Here is a 25,654-nt window from a genome sequence, read left to right on the forward strand (position 1 = left end):
CAACTTCATGCATCATGAGCTCATCTGCTTCTTGGGTTGATGTATTATCAGTTTCTTGCGCTTCTTGTAGTTTCAACAAGCGGTCCGGACAATGCAGCGCGAAGTGACCTATTTTATCACAACGAAAGCATGTGATGCGGGAAGCGTCTCTTCCTCCATCACCTCTACCTCCATTATAATCACCTCTACCTCCATTATAGTTATAGTCACCTCTTCCTCCGTTATAACGTCCGCGACCCCTTCCTCTGTTGAACCGACCTCCTCTTCCTCTACCTCTGTAGTAATCAGTATTGTAATCACGGTTTTGCTCTTGCTGATATTGATTTTGTTGAGGTCGATTTGCTTGTCCGTCCACATACATCAACTTGCTTTGATCCTCATTAACCTCTTCATCCTCGGCTATGCGCTCCTCATATGCTTTTAAACGTCCTAGAATATCTTCAAAGCTAGTTTCATTGAGGTCAAGGACTTGCTCGAGAGAAGCGACAATATGTATATACTTCTTCCTTGGAAGACTCATGAGAAACTTTTTAACCAATTTAGCTTCTTCGATTGTTGACCCTAATGCGGCTGATTTTGAGGCTAGTTCAGATAATTTGCCTCCATAATCATCGATACTCTCAGAATCTTTCATCTTTAACCGATCGAACTCAGTCATAAGCGTTTGTAATCGAGCCTCTTTTACTCTTTCAGCCCCTACATGTCTTGTCTTGATTGCTTCCCATACTTGTTTTGCTGTCTCAAGTTCTCCAACTTGTAAGATAAGGCTTTCGGGGATTGATTGAAATAGTAGTCCTAGCGCCATGTCATTCTTCTCACCAATCTTCGAATCAGCTTCGATTACTTCCCAAACTTTATGTATGCGCAGTGTGATCTTCATTCTCATAGACCATACTGTATAATTTGTTGTGGTGAGCATAGGACACTTGATCCTTGAAAGTCCTCCACCATCTTTATCACCTCCTGTCGCAGCAACAATGTCACCCATGTTTTCTTAACCTTCCGCTCTGATACCAAATATTGAAATCAGGTCTCAAGAACACACGAACACAAACTCTTAATAAGTATTCTCTCTTATTAATCTCTTAAGGAAACTATCACAAAACCTTAAGCTCTCAATCACAAACTCATAAAACTCACAAGTTATGCAACACTCTTGCATCTCCTTATATAACACTTAATTTATCCTAAACTCATTAGGATTATATTTCCTATTCTCTTTTAGATAAACACAACTCATTAGAAATAGGAAACTTGTATCTCAAGTATCTTTCAAGCTTATCCAACAAAATCATCATAAAATGCAAATAAACTCGGATATAAACAAGGTCCCCATAAAAAAAATCAAGGTCCCTTTTCGACATAATTAGAGAAAAAGACATTAGATTAGCCAAGTTTCTTTTTACTACCGTTCAATAGTGCATGCATCACCCTGACAAGCGATAGCAATTAAAGGCGTGGTCCGCGTGGGAAACAAGTCACTAATCACTACCTTAAACAACTCTCTCAATGCAAAAAAAAAAAGAAAAAAATTTGCTTTTCTTTAATACTGAAATTCATGATAATTATGTCCATAACTCCCAATTATTTACAAACTCTCCATGCTTCTTTAAGCTAATCCAAACTAACTTGCTGGTCTCAGTCACATCATCTCTTAGTAATTAAGTTCACATCCATAAGTTCGTCTTTAATCATGATCAATCAATCATACAACTTGTCTTTAATCATGATCGATCAATCATACAAACTTGTACAAAACAGAGTCAATTGTCAAAAAAAAGGACTAACCGTAATAAATGGTTTGAGTAGTGACAGATCAATTACTTGAAAAGTCACTTTCAAAAGAGTTAGGCAACAATGTCAGACCAAGAAGATACGAACAAACTCACTAAGACTAGTAACTGAGAAAACAGACAACAGACATTAGTGTTCCACCACCAACAAGGAGCAGCTACGGTACGAGTGTTTAACTTCACCGAATCACCGCTCATGGTTACTCATGGTATTATAATCAACAAGAAAACAAGATTAGTGTATAAACCGGTTAGCATGAATGGAAATTACATTAATTGATTTTGATTCCGGTTCGATTTTACTAAACCGGAAATCATATATTCATACCAAGCGAAACGGAGAGATGTGAAACGCGATGATCAGGAAGCAAACCAACGACCGAACCGCTACTCGTCACCGACCAAAACTATGGCAGAACTGCACAAGCCTCCGATCTTTAAAGCAAATCCACGCTTTCATGATCCTTAACGGACTCATGTCCGATCTCTCCGTTGTCGGAGAGCTAATCTACTCAGCTTCATTATCTATCCCCGGCGCGCTTACGTACGCACACAAGCTGTTCGACGTAATTCCCAAACTAGACGTATCCATATGTAACCACGTGCTGCGCGGCACTTCTCAGAGCATGAAACCAGCAAAGACCGTTGCTTTGTATAAAGAGATGGAGAAACGAGGCGTGAGGCCTGATAGGTACACGTTTACGTTCGTTCTCAAGGCATGCTCGAGGCTTGAGTGGAGGAGTAACGGTTTTGCGTTTCATGGGAAAGTAATGAGACATGGGTTTGCTTCTAATGAATATGTTAAGAACGCTTTGATTCTTTTTCACGCTAACTGTGGAGATCTTGAAATTGCAAGCGAGCTTTTTGATGATTCTGCTAAAGCTCATAAGGTTGCTTGGTCTTCTATGACCTCTGGGTATGCTAAGAGAGGGAAGATAGATGAGGCTATTAAGGTTTTCGATGAAATGCCGGAGAAAGATCAGGTTGCTTGGAACGTGATGATTACTGGTTGTTTAAAGTGTAGGAAGATGGAGAAAGCGAGGGAGCTTTTCGATAGGTTTAAGGAGAAAGATGTTGTGACTTGGAACGCAATGATCTCTGGCTATGTGAGTTGTGGTTTCCCTAAGGAGGCTTTGAGTATATTCAAGGAGATGAGGGATGCTGGTGAGCATCCAGACGTTGTGACGGTGCTGAGTTTGTTGTCTGCTTGTGCTGACTTGGGAGACTCTGAAACCGGGAGGAGAATCCATCTCTACGTCTTGGAAACGGCTTCGGTTTCGAGGTCAATGTATATAGGCACTCCCGTTTGGAATGCTCTGATCGACATGTATGCGAAATGCGGAAGCATAGACAGCGCGATCCAAGTGTTCAGAGGGATGAGAGAGCGAGACTTGTCGTCTTGGAACACTTTGATCGTTGGTTTGGCTCTGCATCACGCGGAGGGATCGATCGAAATGTTTGAAGAGATGCAGAGGTTGAGAGTCTGGCCAAACGAGGTGACGTTCATCGGAGTTATATTAGCTTGCAGCCACTCTGGGAAGGTTAACGAAGGGCGTGAGTATTTTCGACTTATGAAGGATGTGTACAAGATTGAACCGAACATAAAGCATTATGGTTGTATGGTAGATATGTTGGGGAGAGCAGGGCTGTTAGATGAAGCGTTCATGTTTGTGGAGTCGATGGAGATTGAACCTAATGCTATTGTGTGGAGAACTCTTTTAGGTGCTTGTAGGATTTATGGGAATGTGGAGTTAGGGAAGTATGCTAACGAGAAACTGCTCAGTATGAGAAAAGGCGAGAGCGGTGACTATATGTTGCTCTCAAATATATATGCTTCTACAGGTGAGTGGGAGAGAGTGCAGAAAGTAAGGAAGATGTTTGATGATACAGGAGTGAAAAAACCGAGTGGATACAGTTTGATTGAGGAGGATGATGACAGATTGATGATGAAATATTTACTCTCGTCATAACGGAGTGGATACAGCTGTAACTTCAAGATGATACCGTTGTATAACATACTAGGGGTATTCCGGCGCTACGCGCCGGGTTCGTATGTTAATTCTTACATGAATTAAGATGTTTGTATGTTTAGGTTTGTTGGGATGTTTGCCGGGTTTTGGATTCGGGGTTAAAAAATTTAGCTTCATTCGAGTATTCAAAAAATTTGGTTTGGATTTGGTTTGGATCTTTGCGGTTTCAGTTCGGGTTTGAATAACCTCTTTAAATTATTTTAAAATTTATATATAATTTAATTCCTCAAAAAAAATAATATATAACATATATATTTTAATAATATATGTCAACATATTTAAATTTAACATAAAAATTGGTTTGATTTGAATATTTAGATAAAGAATTAACAGATATTTCAAGTATTTTGGTGATTTGAATATTGTTTACCTATTTTAGATATTTATTTTTTATTACTTGTATATATTTTCACATATTTTATACAATTTTAAAATATTTTATATAGGTTAGATATTTTTTGGATATTAAATCTCAAAATAGCTAATATATTTAAGTACATATATATATCAGATTGGATTGAATACCCTAAATATTTCGTTTTTGATTGGGTCGATTTTGGTTTGAATTCAACACTATTTTTTGGAATCAGATTTGGCTCGGTTCTTTGAATTCTGATTTGTGTGACAATTATTTGGGTGGGCACTGTTAATGATGATCATTTAAAATTAGCATCAGTTAAATAAACTCCCGACCCATTTTATGTCATAATTTGTCAAAACTAAGAAGTTGTGTACTCAGTGACCATATATATATTAATGATTTGAATAGTGTTTTATTAATTATTAGTGTTATAAGTTAATTAGTCTTATCTGTAAAACAATATAAATATATTTAAAATGTTTAACTTATTGCTCAACAGAAATTAAAATAATTTAATGTTTTTTTATTAAAACAATTTATTTGACTATTTGTTTTAACAATTGTAAACTTATTCAATTATTAAAAGTTTAATAGAAGATTATTATTTTGATATCTTTTAACTATAGTTTTAGTCTAACTACAGATGATTCAAATTGTTTGTATTTTTATTTTATGGTCTGTGTTTTAACTTTTAACAAAGGAATACTAAAGATCGTAGCTTTCGTCACTGAATTAAAAAAAAACTTTTGGTCATGCACCACAAAGGCATTGGTCCTTAATAAAGTAACCTGTCTCTAAAAGTTTTATGTTGTGTGCATGTTCATTATTTTAATCTCCCTCTAAAGCTTCGTACTGTTTTCATATTTATCATGTTAATGTCTCTTATGTCTTGTATACAAACCTAACTTTTTTTTAAGACTATCCGCATGGGGCAACTCGCAAGGCACAAAGCTCATCACCATTGAGCGCCAAGCGCTATTTTAAGACCAAGGTGATGGGTTTGTATTTTTATTGATCTGATATGATTTTTTTTAATTACTGATTTTGATTCAACCAATTTAACTCTATCAAATATTTTTTTACTGGAAAAAAAAATATTTTTTACTGATTTGTCTTGTAGAGAAATTTCCAAACAACTCACATCATTACTTGTAGTTGCGGTTGAAACCATTTAGGTTGGGTGTTCAACCTCAAACTACATTCTAGAAAATCTGCGTAACTATCTTATGTATATCAGTGATGCATTCTTTTCTATCATTTAAGCATGGGGAATTATCAATCAACGTGGAGAGTAATCGGTTTAAAAAAAAGTGGAGACATATCACCATGTGGTCAACACAACTTTTAAACAAAGAGCGTGTGTTTATTCTCCCTATGTTGCCCACTGGATCACCTGGATAACAAAGTAAAAAGGTCGATAATGCATCCAAATAAAAAGAGAGAGAGGGATAAGAACATAGGCATTAAGGCATGTTATTGAAACAGAATAGAACACCTTCTTCACATGGCTGAGGCTTCATCTGTAATGTTGCCTCAGAACCTGAAAACATAAAAGATATAATTAGCATGAAGATTGGTTCTTAAGTATTCCATTAGAGAATTTGGCTTTAAATATTGGCTTACAACTGTTGTTGCTACTCTGTTGCTGGACATCTCCAAAACCCATTTGAAAATTACTTTGTAGATCAATTTTTCAGGATCCGTGTATCAGAAAATCCAAACAGAAACAAAAAAATATTTGAGCACATGCGTTGTCAAATCGTCTTCAGAATCTATGACATTAACTACTAATTACCTTGGCTTGAACAAATCCATCACTTGAGGGAGATTGCGTGTCTGAGAATCTAGGCATGTTCTTGGCATGATAATATATTCATGACAGAAGTCTTTACCATAAGCAAGCTATTGCGTAAGAGACTGTGTTAACGACTCTCCCGGCTGAATCACGTATACATACATTCATACAGATGCAACACATTATTGATACAGAACATTAATAGCAAGATTGTATTATCGCCAACTCCAAAAAGCATATTTCTTTTACCTCTATAGATAAAGCAGCATCAGGGTTTGACTCCAAACTTGAATTTATAGTAGCCAGCTTCATGGAAAAGAACTGAAGAAAAACAAACCACATGTTTCAGATATTAAGAAGAGTTTAAATCTAATTTTGAATCCTATCTTAAGAAGAGTTTATACCTCAACTTGTCTGCACATATTCTATAATTTCATCAAGCAGTGCTGCTTTCCCTGTTATCCGGTTGCAACCAGTAACTATATCCTGAAGTATATTCATTCTCTTGCTGATCTTTTTTCTTCTTGCCTGATAACCAAATAAATGTTTTTTGTTACTGATGGAGCGATGAAGACAAAATATTAGACATTTGGACAAAATGAAACCGTTAAGAGGGTTTAAAAGGAGAAGAAGGTGCTTACATTCTCATGGATGAGCAACATGTCAACACTCATAAGTTCCCCTCCCTTGTTGATATTCATAGCCTCCCAAAACCAAACCAGACGGACCTTTGCAGTATTGGAGTATCGGCCAGCTCTCAGATCGAATTTGCTAGGAAAGAGTTTGCTGCTAAATTTCGTTTGAGATGAGGTGCGCATCGCAGGAAGGTGAGATGCCGTATTTATATCTGAGGCTGAAGCCGGTTAAGGTAGAATACGAAGAGTTATATTGATTACTTCAAGTGGGAGGAGCGAATTAAAAGGGGGGAGGTGGAGTTAAGAACAGAGTTATGGATGATGAAAACGTTATGTTCAAGACGGTGATTCAAGTTTCTCTGTGTTTTCTTCGTCCACGGTGAGCCGTAAGAAGAAGATGAAAAAAGCCCTAATGCATTGGTGGGTTTCTAAGTTTGGGCTTAAAGTGTCAAATAAATAACATATAGCCCAGAAGATGTTCACAGATTTTGACAGCTCGCTTAAAAAAAACATACACCCACTTAGATCTCGACACGTGTCAACGAATGCCCACCCCTAAAAAAGGACGTGGAGAGCTAAGGTGAGAGAAAAGCCTGTTTTATTATTATAGATAGATAGGTAATGTGTTGAGGTTATAAAAATTGGATTTGTCTTGTCATCATCAGCTATTATGTTAATTTCATGAATATGGATTTAGCATAGATTATATATACTGAAAAAGAAAATAAGATATTGTGATAACTGATGGTTAATAAACACACACACAACAGTCACCCGTTACATAAACCACTTAGAAAATTACAATGGATATGAGAAAAAAACCACAAATGCAGAGGACAGACGAGGGAAAGCTGAATTTCACATTTGTACACACTAAATCATGTATTTCTTAAAAGAAAACTTGTATATTATGTTAAGACCAGGTCTTTAGTGGCGTCGGGAGAGAGCAATAGCCGAGAGGAGAATGAGAAGAATGAGGAGGAAAACGGCAACGAAAGATCCAATCAAAGACCCTGAGATACGCTCACAGAAGGAGTTGAACTGTTGACAAATAGAAAACCAGTTTGTGTTGTTGTTCCCTTTGTGTGCCAAGTAGACAATAGCTGCTGCTGAGGATGCTCCAGCTGTTAGAAGACCCAACATTGCCTAACACATGAGGTAAGAAATCAAATTCTTAGCTAACGAGAAGGCACAGGCTTGTGAGACAGGAAACAGTTTGGTTTGCTGATGTGATGGCTAATGGCTTACCACATCAAGGATGATAAGAAGAACTCTACTGTTCTGAGTCTTGCTCTTGACGATGTGTACAAAGGCCAGAGGTAAAGACAAGATGAGGTAACCACTTACAACAGCATTTGCAATCACAAAGAACCTGTTTGATTAACCAAACCAAAGGCAAAAACTCTTTTAAGAATTGATCCAGGCGTTACCAAAGACAGGTGAATGAGTCCAAAAGATTCAAAGTCTTATACGTTAAGGCTGGAAGATCGCTGTATTCGGCATGGAACCGTATGAATTGAGCAAAGAAAGGCAGAGTTTCGTTAGTGGTTGCCATGAGGATTGCACTGGTTATGGTGTTGAAAAAGGCTACAATCCTGAGGATAAACTCGAGAATCGCATTTCTTCTGCTCATCAAACCGCTCTTTTGAATAGCTTTGCTTGTTTCCACGATTTCAGCCTGACCTGACTTCATTTTCGTCAATTCTTGAAGGTGTTTTAGGTTTCTTGTGCAGAAACGTAGGGCTATGTTGAGTGTTGAGTTTCTTGGGACGTAAGAATTATATAGTGTTGAGTTTCTTGGGGCGTAAGAATTATATAGTGTGAGTGTTACGAGTAATCACTCGGTGTATATATAGTGCATGCATTTGGGACATGTAGTGGTTATGATAAGGTCCTTGTACTTGCTAAAGGTATCCCTCGCCCTTCTATAATATTATTATATAATTTCATAGACTTTGCATGAAAGGGTATTCTTTATGGACCTATGCATTCAACCTTCCTAATCCACCAAATTGATTAATCTTTCCAAACCTGGATAACATAAACTCTGTCCATTTTTGTATAAAAATCTTGAGCTAAACTAAAGAAGATTTTCTTGTTGAAGGAACCATGCATGTGGAGTAGTTAAACATTATTACTTGATGCGGAGTGTGATAAGTTAGAATAATGTCTCCATTGGAATATGATTTAACAAACCCCCAAATGATGGGAGATGTTGAAACTCAAATGGTCGTGTCAAACGCACACTTTGATTAGTAAAAAATAAAGATATCAAAATATAAAGTATATCAAACTGAAGCAGGACACCGAACCCAAATGAAAATATTTGCAAAAGTGTGTATGCTTTTTGAATTTTGAAGATATGATTTTCACGCTTTTGAGTTGGCTTATTAGTTGATTATACTTAACAGTGATATAATAACTCAAATTAAATGACGCAAAAGTTGACGAGAATAACAAGTCTGTCTCTACATGATCGTAAAATTACATAAGAAGGACACGATTTTTTTACATTTCAAAGTTATCCCCCATTCCCAGAGAGAAGCCTAGACAAGAATCCTTGACCAGATGTTTTCTTCTCCTTGCAAGAGCTCATGTTACTAATCATAGCCAGACTTTTGCATCATCTCCGAAGCTTTCACTGTGTTGTTCCCTACTCGAAACCGATCACTCACAGTCTTAAACATCTCTAGACTCGGTGCCTGCCCTAACTCAACCATTGATTAGATAGGTCTTTCTACTTCCACAACGACGAGAATCTTCCAGAAATAGCAACATGTACTTGACTGCTGCAGAGAAGCATATTGTGCAAGGAAATAACTTGGAGAAAAAGAGAAGAAGCAATGTATACCTTTTCATGTGGACCAAAAGGGACAAAAGATTGATGCCCAAGTGGTTCATTTACCTGAACAAAATCGTCTTGCGGAGAACTGTGATATATTCTCACTCATCGCCCCAAGTGGTTTATTTACCTGCATATGATCTTTAAATACTCTGAAAGATTGATTATAAGCTAATGTTTGGTGATAACATGTCAGATAGATGCTTAAGCATGCTGTATAACGAGACCGTTTAACATAAGTTATATAGTTCATAAAAATGGAACTACGCATAACCAAACTAAAGGTTTCTGATTCTGATCCGAGTAAAGACAAGGTAAACTGAGGCAGGACACCAAATCCAAATGAAAATATTTACAAAAGTGTGTGTGTATGCTTTTTGGATTTTGAAGATATGATTTTCACGCTTTTGAGTTGGCTTATTAGTTGATTATACTTAACAGTGGTATAATTTAAATAACGCAAAAGTTGACGAGAATAATAAGTCTGGCTCTACATGATCGTAAAATTACATAAGCACACGAAACTTTTACATTTCAAAGTTATCCCCCATTCCCAGTGAGAAGCCTGACAAGAATCCTTGACCAGATGTCTTATTCCTTTACAAGAAGAGCTCATGTTACTAATCAAAGACCAATGAGTCTCAAAATCAATTTCATAGCCACACTTCTGCATCATTTCCATCATCTCTAAAGCTTTCACTGTGTTGTTCTCTACTTGAAACCGATCAATCAGACAATCACAGTCTTAAATATCTCTAGATTCTGGTGTCTGCCCACTCAACCATTGATTTGATGTCTTTCTGCTTCCACAACGACGAGAATCTTCCAGAAAAAGCAACATGTACACTTGACAGCTGCAGAGAAGCATATTGTGCAAGGAAATAACGTAGAGAGAAAGAGAAGAAATGTATATACCTTTTCATGTGGACAAAAAGGGACAACAATTTGATGCCCAAGTGGTTTATTTACCTGAACAACGTCATCTTGGCGAGAACTGTGGTATATACTCAGTCATCGCTTTCATGCAGATTAGTATGAAGTTTGAAGACTCTTAAAGATTGGTGATAAGGCTATACTTTGCGCTAACCTGTCAGAGAGATGCTTAAGAATGCTGTATAACTTAAGACCGTTTAACATAAGTTATATAATTCATAAAAATGGAACTACGCACAACCAAACTAAAGGTTTCAGATTCTGATCCGAGGAAAGACAAGGTAAACTGAAAGATATTACATGCAACTAGATATGGTTTAACTGGGTAGGAAAACTTGGCAGTATTTTGGTCACAAGTGGACAATGAAAACAAACTTAAATATCCCATCCATATATAATGATTCTCCTAGGTACAATTAGGTGGTTTCAGCTTTGTCATCTTGTTTGGTGAAAAGGCTTCAGCTGTGGGCTTTGGGGTTGGCTTCAGGCTTCAGGATCTCACACTGTTTTTATTGGGACAGGGGAAAAAGGTCAAAAAGGGAGAAAACAGTGTATCAGAATCTGACACCGGGACAAATCAGATCAGACTATCTTATGAACTTGGGGGCTAAACTGGATATAGGTAAACTAAGTTTAAAAGGACTTAAACAAATCATATCGTAATCATACCTTTTTAATCAGCCACTAGTAGCGTCTAATAATCATAGCTTCTGCGTCGATGGCTAGAGGAATGGCTGGATAACCTGATGACAAGAGTTGTTAGGCAAATGAAAAACAAAAGTATGTGTAAGATATCAACATTAGAAGCACTTGGTAACCAAAGTTCTAAACGGTAAATACTAAATACAACAGGGGAGAAATAAAATCTCACCCAGAACTGCCACTGCGTCCAGATGCATAACCTCCATACACTCCATATGTACTACTACTACTACTACCACCAACCTACAAAAACACGTCCAAAGAGTCATTCACAGAGAACTGAAACGTTGAAAACAACATGAATTGAACCTTTAAGCAGACATACCGGTGCACCATAACGCGAATAACCTTCAGACAGACCACTAGAGCCATAACCACCAGGATAATGATTCGAGCGTTCAGGTCTTCTGCTATCTCTCCTATCATAGTCCAATCTATCACCAGCATCTAGCGCAACAGGAACATAAGGCAAGACCGGCATAAGTGTAGAAACAGAACCTTCCCGGTCAAACACGTTGGCTCTTAATCTTGACGTAATTTGTATGAGAGCATCCTTGGCAACATCAAACTCTCCAGAAATCTGAAAATATCAAAATTGCTTCTGCTGTTAGAAGCAATTAGAGGAGTGGCACTACGTTATTGTGAATTTTTACCTGAACCATCTCATCATCTTGAGATGCAACTTTAGGAAGATTATCCTTCCCTAGTACACGGATGTTAGCTTTGGTCATTCTCCTCATCTCGGTTATGATAGCTCCTCCTTTACCAAGAAGACAACCAATCCTAGAACTCGGCACAAGAAGGCGAGTCGTGAACGAAACAAGTCCAGAGTCTCTCTCCACCTTGTCGCTGCACTTTGACTGCAGCCGCATAGCCGCTTCTATGGTTGGAGAATACGCCTCATCGAAAACCTGAAACAGATTTAAGACACAGTTCAAGGAACCAAAACTAGAACAAACCATTCTTACTCAAAAGAAGAAAAAAAAGTCAAAACCTCTCTTGCTGATATAGTTATCAAACAATCGTTTCCTTCGGTTCTAGCGCTATCAACTTTAATGGTCGCTCTCGTTTCCTGTCGAAGCTGATTGATCAGAGCACCGCCTTTACCAATAACACTTGCAATATTATCAGCCGGCGAGACTAGCCTGATATAAAAATCTGTAGCCGCCGGTGGGTCGTTTCTAAGAGCTTGGTATAAAGGGCGTGACAAATCTCTTGAATAGGGATCCATCAGCGGAGCAATCCCCACAATTCGAGAACCACACGCATGGCTCATGAGTGGAGGAGCAGAAGAAAGAATGTTCTGAGTACGCGAAGGATTCTCATGGAGGCGGGAAGCAATCTGATGCAGAGCCTTCTTAACAATCAGCACTTCTCCAGATATCTAAAAAAAGAAAGACATCAGAGAAGTCATCAATCAAAAGTATAAACACACAAAGAACCTACACATACCTGAATGAGCTCATCTGAACTCAAGGCACAAAGAGGCATGTTCCTGTCCTTGACTATACGAATGTGAGCACCAGTCTCACTCCGAATGTTCTGAACAACTTGGCCACCTCTCCCAAGCACACACCCAATCTGATCCGAAGGAACAAGCATCTTAGCAGTAACATTCCTCTCTCCATCAGATCCATCTCCACCATCCGCAGCAACCACTCTATCATGAACCCTGAACAAAGCATCCTGCGCAGGAGAAAGAAGAACTCTCTCTCCATCTCCAACCTCATTAGTCTCATCACTAGCGCTAAAGATCGTAACCACGCGCTCATCACACCCTGTAACCGCCTCTCCTATCTTAATCTTCGCCCTCGTCTCCATCCTCAGCTGCTTGACAATGTCTCCTCCTCTCCCAATGACACTCCCAATCTTTTTAACAGGGCAGAGGTAACGGAACACAGTGTCAATCGCAAGAGAGTCTCTGTCGTCAGAACCACGATGTCTCCTTTTGCTTCCAGTATCGTCATCGTCGTCAGATTGGGGACGAGACCTCTTCCAATGTGTATCTCTATGTTCCGGTGACATTGTACCTTTCAATCACATATAAATCAAAACTTCAAATCTATAGTAATGTAGCACTTCACAGACATTGAAATAAACATGCAAGTATGCAACTTTGTCATCTATTTATCTACACGTATTCATAATCAAACAGTTTTATCGCAGAAGACTCAACAAACAAATCAAATTTGAGCTCGGGACTCTAGTCTCTCAAACGGAGAACAACAGGTGGAGAAGGAGGAGCCCAATAGATGAAAAAAGATTATAGATTTCGATTCCGATTACGAGCTCAGAGAGAAAAGTAGGAACCTTTGATTCTACTGACGAATCGATTCTTCGATTCCGATTACGAGCTCAGAGAGAAAAGTTAGGGTTCGCGCGGACTTTAATCGGTTTGTTTCGCACTATATTTCAGTTAGTGTGTATGATTTCGGATTTTACAAATACGCCCTCATTGTTTTAACTATTGCCATTATTGCCCCCCCCTTTTATCGATAAGTTATAGTTAAAACAATGAGGCAAAAAAAGATATAACATATTTATTAACAAAATTTGTATAAACAATATTAATGTTTCTACGAATCTTATCACTATTATCAAATAAATACAAATTATATTTAACAAAAAATTATAAAAGTTTTAAGTAAAAACTAATAAAAATATAAGTAAAAATTGATAAAATATTAATTTTTAAATGTGAGATTTTGTATTAACGATTAATTTTAGTAAATTATGATTGATTATAGTCAAAATGTTCGTGATAATATTAGCAAATATTGTTATACAACTGACTTCATAAAATTATCTTTCGAATTATTAATGGAGTTGAATTAGTTAAAAAAATTGATTCTGTACTATAAATATAATAGTAGGAAAAAATATGTTGTTAAAAGTTTGATGAATTCAAGTGTTGGGCAAGTACTGCTTAAACCCTAATCTTCAAAGGCTGATAAGTCTTCTTTTTTTTTTTTTACTAGTAGTGACACAAAACAATAGATTTATATGTTGTGATTGTACGATACTAACGCAACAATTTTTGTTGAAAAGTTAATTATTCCAATTTGCGCTGATTTGTTACCAATCCGATAAAATTGTACTTTTTACGTTTAACTCTATTTACTGTTTATCTTTCTTTTTTTGGGGACAAATTTACTGTTTGTCATTTACTTTCATTTCCACTTTTCTATATTTCACCATTTTACTACAAATATTACCAATCACACTCATCGTAAATAGTGAAATAGTTACAAGTTACTATAGTTGAGAAATAGCACTAAACGATAGTAAGATTATATTTTGAAGTCATGGATGTAATAACTACTGCAGCTACTACAGTATCCGACTTGGATTCACAACAACCCGTGATCGAAACTCCAACCCGGATCCAGCCCGCAAAGCCTATTTCTTTTTCCAACGGGAAACGATGCCTCGACCACCAACATCATGTATTCATGTGTCTGAAGTGGTTGTTACTTAAACGGTATATAAATCTTGAAACGATGACAAATATTGCAAGTGCAAAAAGTAATTAAGAGAACAACAGTTGATATTGCCGATATATATATTTTCAATTAGACTGGTGTTCTTCATGCGTCCACCAACCAATTTATGTTACACTTTGAACTCATAATTTCCACAATCTGAGAGAGTAAAGCTTAAAATATTACGTAATGTTATTTATTGCCAAAATACTCAAAACATCAAACTTTGGTTTTTGAAATCTGAACCTGAAAATAGTTTTTTTCTTTGCTTGCCAAAAGTAAACCTGAAAAAAGTTTTTTTTTTCTTTGTTTGTACAAACTATGGAAGTGGAGGTGATTGGGGAGGAGGAGTGGCGACGAAACCACTCCAATTGGTGTTGGACTCCGGCGGCTTGTAGTCCATCAGCTCAATCATATTCCGCACAATGCCATCCTGTATTTTTCACTTACTATTAATTAGTGCAACATATATATCTAAATAATATATATATGTTTAACTGTTTATTAGTAATGAAATATAATTAAAAATCCTTTTTATTGACTGTTTTCGAGTTGAGGTAACTGACATGAAATTAGATCTGACGTTCTCGAAAAATTATGTTGGACTACTTATATTATATGTCTCGATATGTTAATCTTTTCATCTCAACAGTGATCTCCATGAACAACTCATCATGAAAGCAAGTGTGTTTTACCACGAGTTCAAAAAAAAAAAGTGTGTTTTACCATAACTAAATTTGGAGCAAAACTGAGATACAAAAGCCAATTCCAAAACGTAAACCAATGGTTCATAAGTCTATTTGGGATCTTTTTGATCACTTGCACTCTTTTGTATATATTGTTGCAACGAAAAATGATTAATAGACATCTCGATCTTGTTTACATTAGTTTTTCTTTTCGCTTCTTGATTACATTAGTTATAATTTAAAAGTACACCAAGACATAGAATCACAAATACCATTTAACAGGGAAAGAAATCATATATACGTAATATTTTGTTGGGAGAATTTTGTTCTTCTTTCTTTACATCCAATATAAGTTCATACTTCCTAAGAATCGTTATTTTGTGCTACATATTTGACATTTTTTTAAACAGAAGTGGGGAACAAAGAAGTACCTGGGAAGGAAATAGCTCAGCAGTGCTGTGAACTCCTGACAACTTTGTAGTTCGCAAGTTTCTCCCCATGGCTTAAAAATTCACAAACAAATATTATCAGGCGTAAATTCAAACCACAGTATATATATGCGTAAAAAGATACACTTAATATTATTCTAACAGTGCGACGAAGAAGAAAATGACATTAGTTAACGGAGATTACCAGTGGAGAATAATATAAGTAGTATAAGAGAGGAGACAAGGAGAACTTTGAAGAAACAAGATTGACCCATTGTTGCTGTTCGAAGTGCTGAGGATTTTATTTATATTAAACTGTATTGTATTATATTAATAATATGTTAGTTATTAATCCAAGCATATTATAATAAGTACAACTTTAATAAAGAGAAAAGGGTACCTTTACTTTCAAGGTTTTCCATTTTTCCTGGAAACTGCTTCAGCTTCAGATCCAATGAAGAAAGATTTGATTGATTGATCACAATACTTAGTTTTATACCCTGTTTTATATATATAGCTGGGTCATTATATAAAAGAACTAATAAAACTTATTTATGTCTTTAATCCTCATAAGAGTATTATGAAGCAAACTCGCACGTGTGGTTACACGTGTAACCCCCATGACTCCACGTGATGTGAACTGTAGTCGAGCTCCTCATGTCTGCCACTACCAAATAAGCAAAGAATATAAGTGACTTTTTTGTGTAAGTTATTGTTTTTTTTTAAGTTATTTACTGCGTACTTAATTGGTCAGCTATATTTCCTTAAATCTGTATAAATATATGCCTGATTTTCTGATAAAAGAATACTCCATTTCTCATTAAGTTAGGCACTTAGGGTATTGTCCACGAGGTTGGCAAGTAAGGACTTTGAAATATGAAAATAAAATGTATGTTGGGTTATTAGATAGGAAACAAGAAACCAAGACGCTGAATCTAGAAAAGAAACATCGATTACCGTGTTTATTTTTGATTAGCTAGGGAACAAGGTTTGACTTGGGTTGAATAGAATATCATGTTGCCTTATTACTATTGTAGCCGTCCACTTGAAATAATAACACATAACAAGATAAATGAATCAATAACTTATGTTATTAAAAGGATCAAAAATGAAATTTAATTAAAAATGGTGTCGAAGCATGTGATTATGAGAGGTTTTTATGAAAATCAGTGCCTTGCCAAGTTTGACAAAGATACTCTTAAAAATAGTAGCCTTTGAATGGTAGGTAGGTAGCTTCGGACCTATTGACCACACAGAACGAATCTGGGCTTTGTATTGGGCTTTAAAAACGAATCTGGGCTTTAATATTAGTACTACTACTCAATATTAAAGTATTGGCTTGCTCTTCTTTTCAGACAAACCTTTAAATAATGTAATGAAGCCTACGGAAAGTGAAGTCTAGTAAGTAGTAGTGACCCACGAAATCAAACAAAGTATAAAAAAAACAATAAATTAAAACAACTTTGATACATTTTAATACGATACATAACATAGGCAGGCAGGATTTGATCAAAACCCGAACGCGTGTGACTCCCCCTCTCTTCCTTCGTATACGACACGACCGTCCATCGATTCGGACCGTAACAGAGTGAAACTTTTAATGATGACGATCTGAAATTTTCTTTCCTCTCACATATTGAATTCTCCGACACCAGATTGCTTCCCTGTTCTGTCTGTTTTTTTTTAATATTCTGATGCATTAGTTTCAACCGCGATTACGTTACCGACTTCTCTTCTTATTTAAACATCCACCACTGCTTCGACGTGTATACAAATTCGATTCGAATACTGTCGATTAAAAAATCGTATGAACTGGAGTCGAAGATTTAATTTTTTGTTTCGGTGCGTTTCAATTGATTATTAACGATCACTTCTCGATCCGATCCAATCAGGTTCACTCCAATTCTTTTTTATCCTCAACCGTATCTGATTTGAGTTTTCTTTTTTTTGTTTTTCCTCCTCCTCTTAGGAGTTGGTGAATCGATTTGATTGCGATTTGATCTGAGATGGTACATCTCCAGAGCTCAATCTCCGTCGTCGAACAATCACCGATCATGGCAAACTCATCAGACCACAACAAGCCAAGAGCCAGCCGTAAATCATCATCAATCTGCTGCGACGGATCTCCGTCAGCAGCCATCGACGTTCTGATCTTGATCGCCGTCGTGACATCATCGGGGTTCTTGATCTTCCCTTACATCAGATTCATCGCCGTCAAGTCCGTGGAGATCTTCTCCGACGTCTCGTGCATAGTCAAGGAAGAGATTCTCCGTAACCCCGACCCGGTTGTATACGGGCTGATCGCGTTGAGCGTCTCGTGCACTGCCTTGTCGGCTTGGATGATTGTTATACTTGTCTCTAGTCGGAATAAATGCGGGAAGCCTGGTTGCAGAGGGCTGGGGAAGGCTAATGCGGAGTTTGATATTCAGCTTGAGACGGAGGATTGTGTGAAAGGTGGATCGGGGTCGAGTGTTGTTAGCAAGAAGGGGTTGTTTGAGTTGCCTCGTGATCACCACCGTGAGTTGGAGGCGGAGCTGAAGAAGATGGCTCCGATTAATGGGAGGGCGGTGTTGGTTTTTAGGGCGAAGTGTGGGTGTTCGGTTGGGAGGTTAGAGGTTCCTGGTCCTAAGAAGCAGCAAAGGAAGATCAAGAAATGAAAAATCTTTTTTGAGATAAAAGATGGTATCATTACAGTTTGTGATGATGATGATGATGATTATACTTTGATTAGCTTATAAACATGTTTTTTTTTCTTTTCTTTTGGGAGTTTAGTGATTTTTCACAAGAACTTCTTACACAAAACTAATATGATGTTAATCTCCATGTGTTTAAATAAAAGACCTTTACAATGAGGGATATTGCAGAGAAAAGTGGTTTTCTAGTGAAGAACAATGATTTAGATTTAAAGTTTTGAATGTGTTCTAATGTTTCTTGATTGTGTGCTTTTTTTTTATCTGGCTATCATGGTTAAATGATTCTAACATTTTATCTATGCTCTGTGTTCTTATGCATATTCCTGTATTTTCTGGTATATGATCTGGTTGGGATAAATGTTAGTGGTTCTTGATGAGATCAGGTAAACTACGGCATGTGTGTTTGCCCTTTTACCCTCCAAGTGTTTGGATCATATGAAAGTCTACTGAACGAAAAAGAGACAATAAAAGGAGTTTTGGAAATGATCAAGGGTTGAGATTTGTTGCAAGACTATGATTTATATCAATCTCCAATAGTATGTGGACATTTAAGATGCAAAGTTTTTTTCCTCAATAGTACACTCTCTGGATCATTCAAGAAGACAATAATATGTTCCAGAGAAGACAAAAGAAACTAGAAGCATCCCCTTCGTTTGAGTCATCACCCATCATTATCTTTTCTGTTTATATAAATTCTCGGACACACCCACCAACCAAAACATCAGAAGACCATATCTCAGGAAGTAATAGTCTTTGAAGCATAATCCCAAAGAAGAACATAAGCATTGGCTGTGGTGATGAAAATGGCCTCTTCAACGTCAGCTTTGTCTCTCCCTCTCTCTAACATCCCAACCTGTATTAATAAGTCCCAAGAGTTTCCAAAATCAACTCATCTATCTAAATCCAGCCACAGTCACAATCCTCTTCTCAAAACTAAAACTCCAGACTCTAAACTCACCAAGAGAGCCTTCCTGAACTTAACCGCCTTGGGGCTTACGTCACCTCTAGTATTGACTCATCCCGCAAAGGCTGAACCAGAAGCTCCCATCGAAGCCGCTTCCAACAGAATGTCGTACTCGAGGTTCCTGCACCATCTGGAAGAGAATGAGGTGAAGAAAGTTGACTTGTTCGAGAATGGGACTGTTGCCATCGCAGAGATCTCCAATCCAGCGTTAAGAAAGATCCAGAGGGTTAGGGTTAACCTTCCGGGTTTGCCTGTTGATCTGATCAGGAAGATGAAGGAGAAGAACGTAGACTTCGCTGCACATCCCCTAGATGTGAACTGGGGAGCTCTCTTGCTCAATTTCTTGGGGAATTTTGGGGTTCCCTTGGTCTTACTTGGCTCTCTGCTATTAGCATCTTCTAGAACCCCTAGTGGACCCAACTTGCCTTTTGGCCTTGGAAGGTAACATCCTTTAAATCAATTTGCTGATATTAAACATTTAAACCCTAAGTTTAAACGTTTCATGTATGTTTTCTTGTAACAGAAGCAAAGCTAAGTTTCAGATGGAACCAAACACAGGGATAACATTCGAGGACGTTGCAGGAGTAGACGAAGCCAAGCAAGACTTTGAAGAGATAGTAGAATTCTTGAAAACACCTGAGAAATTCTCAGCCTTGGGTGCTAAAATCCCAAAAGGTGTCTTGTTGACAGGACCGCCAGGAACCGGAAAGACTCTCCTGGCCAAGGCCATAGCCGGAGAAGCTGGAGTTCCGTTCTTCTCATTGTCTGGTTCGGAGTTCATAGAGATGTTTGTTGGTGTAGGAGCATCTAGGGTTAGAGACTTGTTCAACAAGGCAAAGGCTAACTCACCCTGTTTAGTGTTCATTGATGAGATTGATGCTGTTGGGAGAATAAGGGGAACCGGTTTAGGAGGAGGAAACGACGAACGTGAGCAGACGCTAAACCAGATTTTAACTGAAATGGATGGGTTTGCGGGGAATACCGGAGTGCTCGTGATAGCTGCAACGAACAGGCCAGAGATTCTAGACGCCGCTTTGGTCCGACCAGGGAGATTCGATAGGCAGGTATGTTTGGGTAACCCACAGGCTGGACATATAAACCGAACCAAACCCGGTTTTAAAATTCTGGGGCTTGAAATGATTACTATATGATCACTGCATATTTTAACTTCATCAATTTGGGACCGAATGATATCTACATATTAAACATTAATATTTTGGAGTCATAGATGAATGTTCAGTTTTGCTATATGTTTGGTACCTTTGAACCGAATATAAATTCTAAAACTAAAACAAACCGAATCGGTTGGAACAGGTTTCCGTTGGATTACCGGATATCAGAGGAAGAGAGGAGATATTAAAAGTCCACAGCAAAAGCAAGAAACTTGACGATGAAGTATCTTTGAGCGTGATCGCCATGAGAACTCCTGGTTTTAGTGGAGCTGACCTGGCGAACCTCATGAACGAAGCTGCGATTCTCGCCGGAAGAAGAGGACAAGAGAAGATTACCCCTAAAGAGATTGACGACTCCATTGATCGGATTGTCGCCGGAATGGAAGGGACGAAGATGGTCGACGGTAAAAGCAAAGCGCTCGTAGCGTACCATGAAGTAGGACATGCAGTCTGTGCGTAAGTTCCGGTTTACTGATGCAATGTCTTCGGTTTGGTCAGTTTACGTCAAAATTAATCGGTTTTTATTCGGTTCAGGACATTGACTGAGGGTCACGACCCGGTTCAGAAAGTAACATTGATTCCTAGAGGTCAAGCACGTGGTCTCACGTGGTTCTTACCGGGAGAAGACCCCACGTTGGTTTCTAAACAGCAGTTGTTCGCTAGAATCGTCGGAGGACTAGGAGGCAGAGCCGCCGAGGAAGTAATTTTCGGAGAGCCAGAGATAACCACCGGAGCTGCGGGGGATCTCCAGCAAATAACACAGATAGCAAGACAGGTAAAGAAATATAAAACATAATTTCTTTTAGGCAACTATAGAACATAATTTTATAAACCAGAAATAACCGGTCGGTTATCTAATCCTTTGTTTTCAATTCGCAGATGGTGACGATGTTTGGTATGTCGGAGATTGGTCCGTGGGCTCTAACGGACCCAGCGACCACGCAAAGCGACATCGTTCTAAGGATGCTCGCGAGAAGCTCTATGTCCGAGAAACTCGCCGAGGAAATCGATCAATGCGTGAAGAAAATAATTGATAATGCTTACCAGATCGCAAAGAATCACGTGAGGAATAACAGAGAAGCCATAGACAAGCTTGTTGATGTCTTGTTGGACAAGGAAACCTTAACAGGAGACGAGTTTCGAGCAATCTTGTCTGAATACACTCATCAAACGTTAAAAATCGAGGATAGAGTTAGAATCAAAGATTTGATTAGTGTGTACAAATAAAAATAATAATAATACTATGGTAGTATTGGCATTACAAACTTAAACTAGATTTTCACCTTTAAAGTTTTCATACTAAAGTGTGAGACAAGAAAGTGTAAATTCTCAGTGGTAAGATAAAAATATAGCGGCCCAAAGAGGACATGAACCAAACCGGATTGAGATTTTTGGGTCTATTTGTTCTGTCGGCGCCACAAACAGGAAAATTAAAGTTTTTTTTTTTATATTTTCTCTCCTAATTAATTTGGGTTTGTGTTATTTCCTTCCCGTCTTAATCGAATCAAAATTTCCTTGAGAATTTCTGCTTCTTCAACTGTTATATATATATATATATATCGAGAGGCGGAAGCAATCTGCAATCTCAGGACAGAAGGTTGACCTAACTTGTTCCTACGACAAAGAATATAGTAGTGACAAGTTTGGGTTAAGACAAGGTTCTCTTTCATCTAGATGAAGATGTGTGATCTTCCGAAGGACATGGCTGAGGAGGTGCTCTGTCGAATTCCAGTGACATCTCTGAGACCTATCCGATCTACTTGCAAAAAGTGGAACAAGTTGTCCAAGTGTGGCTTATTTGCAAAGAAGCACCTTGCTCATCAAGCAAAAGTAGCAGAAGAAGAAGCAAAGGAGGGCCGTCTTGTGGTCATGATGATGGATTATAGGGTTTTTTTGATGAGATTCAATCTTTCCAACAAATCATGTGTAGTAGAGCGTGAAGCTAGACTTATTGGCCCAGACGGTTCAGATCAACTCGATGTGTGTGGAATTTTTCACTGCGACGGTTTATTGTTATGCATCCCCAAAGATCACTCCAGGCTCGTGGTTTGGAACCCGTATTGGGGGCAAACCAGGTGGATCGAGCACACACATAATTGCCGCTTAGTGGACAAGCATAGGTGTTCTTATACGTATGCTCTCGGTTACGACCGTAACAGTAAGTCCCACAAAGTCTTGAGAGTTATTGATTTTCTCTCTCATTTTGTCGAGTTCAAAATCTACGACTTCAGTTCTGATTCATGGAGGATTATTCTTGACCTCTTTCCTCGAACGTGGATGATAAGATATGGTGAACGTGGCCTATCTTTAAAGGGAAACACCTACTGGTTTGCTGCATATAGACAATCTACCAATGGTTTCTTAGTCTGTTTCGATTTCACAAGAGAGACATTCGGGCCGCCTTTGTCTCTACCGCGTGTGGCTTCTTTTCAAGATACCGTGAGTCTATCTAGTGTTAGAGAAGATCAGCTTGTGGTTTTATTCCAGACCTTGACTATATTGACGTTTGAGATCTGGATTTCCACTAAGATTGGTGATGACCCTAACGCCGTGTCCTGGAACAACAAGTTTTTCTTATCGGCCAATATCAAACAACTCATTCACCCTCAGTGGCAGTTTCCTGCATCTGCGTGTTTCTTCATTGCCGAGGACAATAAAGTCGCCGTGGTTTTTGATAAAGACACAGATATACAAAACCCCACTCGCGAAGTAGCTTACATCATTGGAGTAGATGGATCCTTGAAAGAAGCAGCAGATGTCAGAGAATGTGCAGACCGTCATTGTGGTGCATTTCTTTGCTCATATGTTCCAAGCTTAGTGCAACTTAATTAAATAGCTCCCCCCTCCCCCCCCTCCCCCCCCAACCTATTTATTTTACTTGTTTTGTTTCCTTCCTCATCGAAAGACTTGTACTCAATAATACTCATATCTATTTTTAAGTTTTTTTTTTTGTTTTTCATCCTTGTTTATGTTTTTTGCCCTATTTTGACTTCCGTTTTCACATCATCTTCCTTTAGACTCATTTCTTACCTCTGCAGGTTTGTATGAGTGCCCTCTCTTTGTCTAATGTTTTATCACTCTAAAGGAGTAAGATTGGTGTTTGTGGCTTCACTATTTCATAGACATTCCTAATTTTGGTGCTACACATCTCTTAAACAGTCTAATATGATGTTACTCTCCATGTGTGTCTGAAGCGACGAAACCATAAAAGATCTTACAGTGAGGATTTTGCAGAGAAAAAATGGTTTATAGTGAAGAACAACGATTTAGATTTTAGGTTCTGAATGTGTTCTCCCGTCTGAATACACTGATAACACGTGATGCCATATACAGCTTGTTGATGTTTTGTTGGACAAGGAAACCTTAACGGGAGACGGGTTTGGAGCAATCCTGTCTGAATACACTGATAAACCGTTGAATACGGATGATAGATTTGGAATCAAAGATTTGATTAGTGTGTAATGCATATCCAACCGGAATGTCGAATAAATAAATAACGTCATTGACCGCTTGGTAAGTTCCAGTTAAATTATAAACAACTATTGACAATTGTATGGTGTTATAAACTCGGGCCAGACTTCACCTATTAAAATTTCAAAACCGGCCAAAATGTCATTGATCGCTTGGTAAGTTCCGGTTATCACAGCCACGATACCGATTAATATAATTACATTCAATTTTGTTCGAAATTAAAATGTTGGTGGTCAAAATGTAAAAATACTGAAATATCAAGACCCTGACCCTCTATAGTTGACACTTGCAAATAGTGGTTTTGGAATTAATTTCTTTCCCTCTACTAGTCGTCGTCGCCGCCGCCGCCGATCACATTTATCACCGGTCGCAGAGTACTGGCCCGAAAATTTCCGGTAAGTATCTTCCTTACTTAAATCGGCCGGCTATATTTTGGCTGCTCAAAAGTACGGATGTTGAAGAATGATAGAGGATTCGGATCTAAGATGTAACAGTTTTTAAGACTAGTTAGTTAATCAATAGTCGAGGAGAAGGTCAATGAGTTTTTTACTTTTTTTTTCTGACCGTGATGCATTTGATTATCATTTGAATGCTTTATGTTTGAGATGCTCTCTCTCTCTCTCTCTGTTGCTTGCAGGTTTCTGAAGAAATGAATTTTTTAAACTCAGCAGCATCCTTATGCAGGAGAGTGAGTCTGAGGGAACTTATCACAGAGGTTCCTGCTTACGGTGGCAGTGGCATCTCCGGTATATAAATACCCTTGTCTTTTGAAATGTCTGTGTCTGTTTCATCTCTTGTTTGGTTAACTCACTTGTGTTCTTGTTCTTGTTCTTGTTTAAAGATTGTTCTTCGAGTGGGTTGAGTTTGGTGTTGAAGCGTTGGGCTACTAAGAAAACCGCCGGTTCCACCAAGAACGGACGTGACTCTAAACCCAAGAATCTCGGCGTCAAGAAGTTCGGAGGAGAGGTAACGTGTTACCAATGAGCTCTTAGGGATGCAGAGAATCAAATCAGTATGTGTGTGTGTGTGTGTTTGGTTTTGCAGAATGTTATACCGGGAAACATAATAGTCCGTCAACGTGGAACTCGGTTTCATCCGGGAGACTATGTCGGGATCGGGAAGGACCATACTCTGTTTGCGTTGAAGGAAGGACGAGTCAGGTTCGAGAAAAACAAGATCACTGGGCGGAAGTGGATTCATGTTGATCCCAAGGGAGGTCATGTTCTTCACCCTATCTACAATAAAGCTGCTGCCGCCAAGTCGACTGGGATGGAGACAGCTTCGTCTTCCTGAAAAGAGATTGATTCAACAATCTAAAGGTGTCTTCTTTTTGTTAGATAACATCTTCTGTTGACTAGAAGATGGTGGTGGTATTTTAGAACAGCAAACACTCAATTCAATAACACCTGCTGTTTTTGTCTGAATACTAATCATGTGGGTTGTTTACGCCAAGGAACAAGTTCAATTCGTCAAAATATTATATCAAATATTTTGTTCTCAAGTACAATTTAGCCAATACATTTTAGCATCAGGCTTTTGCAATATAAACATATCCGAGTCCGCGACTGTATGTATATCGAAAATCAGTACCATAATATCTAATCGCTTTCAGTTTCAGTAGTAATCATATTTGAGTATGACGACCCAGCTCTGTTTTTTTTTTGGCA

At 38.1% G+C, this 25,654-nt stretch overlaps 8 protein-coding genes and 1 long non-coding RNA gene across 13 annotated transcripts; 5 read left to right on the top strand and 4 right to left on the bottom strand.

Annotated features, from left to right (window-relative positions):
- The first annotated feature begins 1,706 nt into the window (after nucleotides 1–1,706).
- On the top strand, nucleotides 1,707–7,349 carry LOC103846423 (pentatricopeptide repeat-containing protein At5g15300). Its single transcript, XM_009123338.3, has 2 exons — nucleotides 1,707–3,811; nucleotides 7,230–7,349. The coding sequence occupies exon 1, from the start codon at nucleotides 2,150–2,152 to the stop codon at nucleotides 3,761–3,763; it is 1,614 nt and encodes a 537-aa protein (XP_009121586.2). The 5' UTR covers nucleotides 1,707–2,149; the 3' UTR covers nucleotides 3,764–3,811; nucleotides 7,230–7,349.
- Nucleotides 5,405–7,213, bottom strand: LOC117128898. The gene is made up of 6 exons (XR_004452311.1): nucleotides 6,621–7,213; nucleotides 6,384–6,507; nucleotides 6,229–6,300; nucleotides 5,808–6,122; nucleotides 5,680–5,724; nucleotides 5,405–5,577 (listed from the first exon to the last, which is right to left on the bottom strand). It is a non-coding gene; the product is annotated as an uncharacterized LOC117128898 (long non-coding RNA).
- Nucleotides 7,250–8,821, bottom strand: LOC103846422 (casparian strip membrane protein 5). The gene is made up of 3 exons (XM_033281657.1): nucleotides 8,087–8,821; nucleotides 7,863–7,986; nucleotides 7,250–7,760 (listed from the first exon to the last, which is right to left on the bottom strand). Exons 1-3 carry the CDS (start codon nucleotides 8,305–8,307, stop codon nucleotides 7,542–7,544), a joined length of 564 nt encoding a protein of 187 aa, XP_033137548.1. The 5' UTR covers nucleotides 8,308–8,821; the 3' UTR covers nucleotides 7,250–7,541.
- Nucleotides 8,822–9,911: 1,090 nt separating this feature from the next.
- On the bottom strand, nucleotides 9,912–13,526 carry LOC103846424 (KH domain-containing protein HEN4). Of its 4 annotated transcripts, none has more exons than XR_001956828.2 (9): nucleotides 13,402–13,526; nucleotides 12,544–13,121; nucleotides 12,086–12,475; nucleotides 11,745–12,002; nucleotides 11,417–11,671; nucleotides 11,261–11,334; nucleotides 11,059–11,132; nucleotides 10,426–10,543; nucleotides 9,912–10,310 (listed from the first exon to the last, which is right to left on the bottom strand). XR_001956828.2 is itself a non-coding variant. In XM_009123341.3 (8 exons), exons 2-7 carry the CDS (start codon nucleotides 13,114–13,116, stop codon nucleotides 11,084–11,086), a joined length of 1,599 nt encoding a protein of 532 aa, XP_009121589.1. In that variant the 5' UTR covers nucleotides 13,117–13,121; nucleotides 13,402–13,526; the 3' UTR covers nucleotides 9,912–10,543; nucleotides 11,059–11,083. The 4 variants fall into 4 exon arrangements, 2 of the variants coding, with proteins under 2 accessions (XP_009121589.1, XP_009121588.1); XR_001956827.2 differs by having other exon boundaries at nucleotides 9,912–10,278; nucleotides 10,372–10,543; XM_009123341.3 differs by having other exon boundaries at nucleotides 9,912–10,543.
- Nucleotides 13,527–14,620: 1,094 nt separating this feature from the next.
- Nucleotides 14,621–16,838, bottom strand: LOC103846425. Its single transcript, XM_033281660.1, has 3 exons — nucleotides 15,893–16,838; nucleotides 15,691–15,761; nucleotides 14,621–15,006 (listed from the first exon to the last, which is right to left on the bottom strand). Exons 1-3 carry the CDS (start codon nucleotides 15,960–15,962, stop codon nucleotides 14,893–14,895), a joined length of 255 nt encoding a protein of 84 aa, XP_033137551.1. The 5' UTR covers nucleotides 15,963–16,838; the 3' UTR covers nucleotides 14,621–14,892.
- Nucleotides 16,839–17,167: 329 nt separating this feature from the next.
- LOC103846426 (uncharacterized protein At5g19025) lies at nucleotides 17,168–18,552 on the top strand. 2 transcript variants are annotated; one of them, XM_009123343.3, is made up of 2 exons: nucleotides 17,168–17,579; nucleotides 17,657–18,552. In XM_009123343.3, the coding sequence occupies exon 2, from the start codon at nucleotides 17,694–17,696 to the stop codon at nucleotides 18,342–18,344; it is 651 nt and encodes a 216-aa protein (XP_009121591.2). In that variant the 5' UTR covers nucleotides 17,168–17,579; nucleotides 17,657–17,693; the 3' UTR covers nucleotides 18,345–18,552. The 2 variants fall into 2 exon arrangements, with proteins under 2 accessions (XP_009121591.2, XP_009121592.2); XM_009123344.3 differs by having other exon boundaries at nucleotides 17,171–17,529.
- A 297-nt stretch (nucleotides 18,553–18,849) lies between these two features.
- On the top strand, nucleotides 18,850–21,787 carry LOC103846427 (ATP-dependent zinc metalloprotease FTSH 6, chloroplastic). Its single transcript, XM_009123346.3, has 5 exons — nucleotides 18,850–19,785; nucleotides 19,868–20,408; nucleotides 20,659–20,972; nucleotides 21,051–21,291; nucleotides 21,396–21,787. Exons 1-5 carry the CDS (start codon nucleotides 19,178–19,180, stop codon nucleotides 21,741–21,743), a joined length of 2,052 nt encoding a protein of 683 aa, XP_009121594.1. The 5' UTR covers nucleotides 18,850–19,177; the 3' UTR covers nucleotides 21,744–21,787.
- A 249-nt stretch (nucleotides 21,788–22,036) lies between these two features.
- LOC103846428 (putative F-box protein At3g23420) lies at nucleotides 22,037–23,465 on the top strand. The gene has a single exon (XM_009123348.3). The coding sequence runs from the start codon at nucleotides 22,191–22,193 to the stop codon at nucleotides 23,346–23,348; it is 1,158 nt and encodes a 385-aa protein (XP_009121596.1). The 5' UTR covers nucleotides 22,037–22,190; the 3' UTR covers nucleotides 23,349–23,465.
- Nucleotides 23,466–24,140: 675 nt separating this feature from the next.
- LOC103846430 (50S ribosomal protein L27) lies at nucleotides 24,141–25,494 on the top strand. The gene is made up of 4 exons (XM_009123349.3): nucleotides 24,141–24,382; nucleotides 24,625–24,733; nucleotides 24,829–24,953; nucleotides 25,032–25,494. The coding sequence occupies exons 2-4, from the start codon at nucleotides 24,637–24,639 to the stop codon at nucleotides 25,278–25,280; spliced, it is 471 nt and encodes a 156-aa protein (XP_009121597.1). The 5' UTR covers nucleotides 24,141–24,382; nucleotides 24,625–24,636; the 3' UTR covers nucleotides 25,281–25,494.
- Nucleotides 25,495–25,654: the final 160 nt, after the last annotated feature.

The sequence above is a fragment of the Brassica rapa genome, chromosome A10, assembly GCF_000309985.2.
Source record: "Brassica rapa cultivar Chiifu-401-42 chromosome A10, CAAS_Brap_v3.01, whole genome shotgun sequence".
Taxonomy (NCBI): domain Eukaryota; kingdom Viridiplantae; phylum Streptophyta; class Magnoliopsida; order Brassicales; family Brassicaceae; genus Brassica; species Brassica rapa.

Coding starts and splice junctions, on each gene's coding strand:
- LOC103846423 (XM_009123338.3), top strand. CDS start 2,150: ATGATCAGGAAGCAAACCAACGACCGAACCGCTACTCGTCACCGACCA.
- LOC103846422 (XM_033281657.1), bottom strand. CDS start 8,307: ATGAAGTCAGGTCAGGCTGAAATCGTGGAAACAAGCAAAGCTATTCAA. Junction 7,987..8,086: donor AGCGATCTTCCAGCCTTAAC/GTATAAGACTTT, acceptor TTAATCAAACAG/GTTCTTTGTGATTGCAAATG. Junction 7,761..7,862: donor TTCTTATCATCCTTGATGTG/GTAAGCCATTAG, acceptor CTCATGTGTTAG/GCAATGTTGGGTCTTCTAAC.
- LOC103846424 (XM_009123341.3), bottom strand. CDS start 13,116: ATGTCACCGGAACATAGAGATACACATTGGAAGAGGTCTCGTCCCCAA. Junction 12,003..12,085: donor TAACTATATCAGCAAGAGAG/GTTTTGACTTTT, acceptor AATCTGTTTCAG/GTTTTCGATGAGGCGTATTC. Junction 11,672..11,744: donor AAGATGATGAGATGGTTCAG/GTAAAAATTCAC, acceptor TGATATTTTCAG/ATTTCTGGAGAGTTTGATGT.
- LOC103846425 (XM_033281660.1), bottom strand. CDS start 15,962: ATGGGTCAATCTTGTTTCTTCAAAGTTCTCCTTGTCTCCTCTCTTATA. Junction 15,762..15,892: donor ACTTATATTATTCTCCACTG/GTAATCTCCGTT, acceptor TGAATTTTTAAG/CCATGGGGAGAAACTTGCGA. Junction 15,007..15,690: donor CTGAGCTATTTCCTTCCCAG/GTACTTCTTTGT, acceptor TGAAAAATACAG/GATGGCATTGTGCGGAATAT.
- LOC103846426 (XM_009123343.3), top strand. CDS start 17,694: ATGGTACATCTCCAGAGCTCAATCTCCGTCGTCGAACAATCACCGATC.
- LOC103846427 (XM_009123346.3), top strand. CDS start 19,178: ATGAAAATGGCCTCTTCAACGTCAGCTTTGTCTCTCCCTCTCTCTAAC. Junction 20,409..20,658: donor CAGGGAGATTCGATAGGCAG/GTATGTTTGGGT, acceptor CGGTTGGAACAG/GTTTCCGTTGGATTACCGGA. Junction 21,292..21,395: donor TAACACAGATAGCAAGACAG/GTAAAGAAATAT, acceptor TTCAATTCGCAG/ATGGTGACGATGTTTGGTAT.
- LOC103846428 (XM_009123348.3), top strand. CDS start 22,191: ATGAAGATGTGTGATCTTCCGAAGGACATGGCTGAGGAGGTGCTCTGT.
- LOC103846430 (XM_009123349.3), top strand. CDS start 24,637: ATGAATTTTTTAAACTCAGCAGCATCCTTATGCAGGAGAGTGAGTCTG. Junction 24,734..24,828: donor CGGTGGCAGTGGCATCTCCG/GTATATAAATAC, acceptor TCTTGTTTAAAG/ATTGTTCTTCGAGTGGGTTG. Junction 24,954..25,031: donor TCAAGAAGTTCGGAGGAGAG/GTAACGTGTTAC, acceptor TTGGTTTTGCAG/AATGTTATACCGGGAAACAT.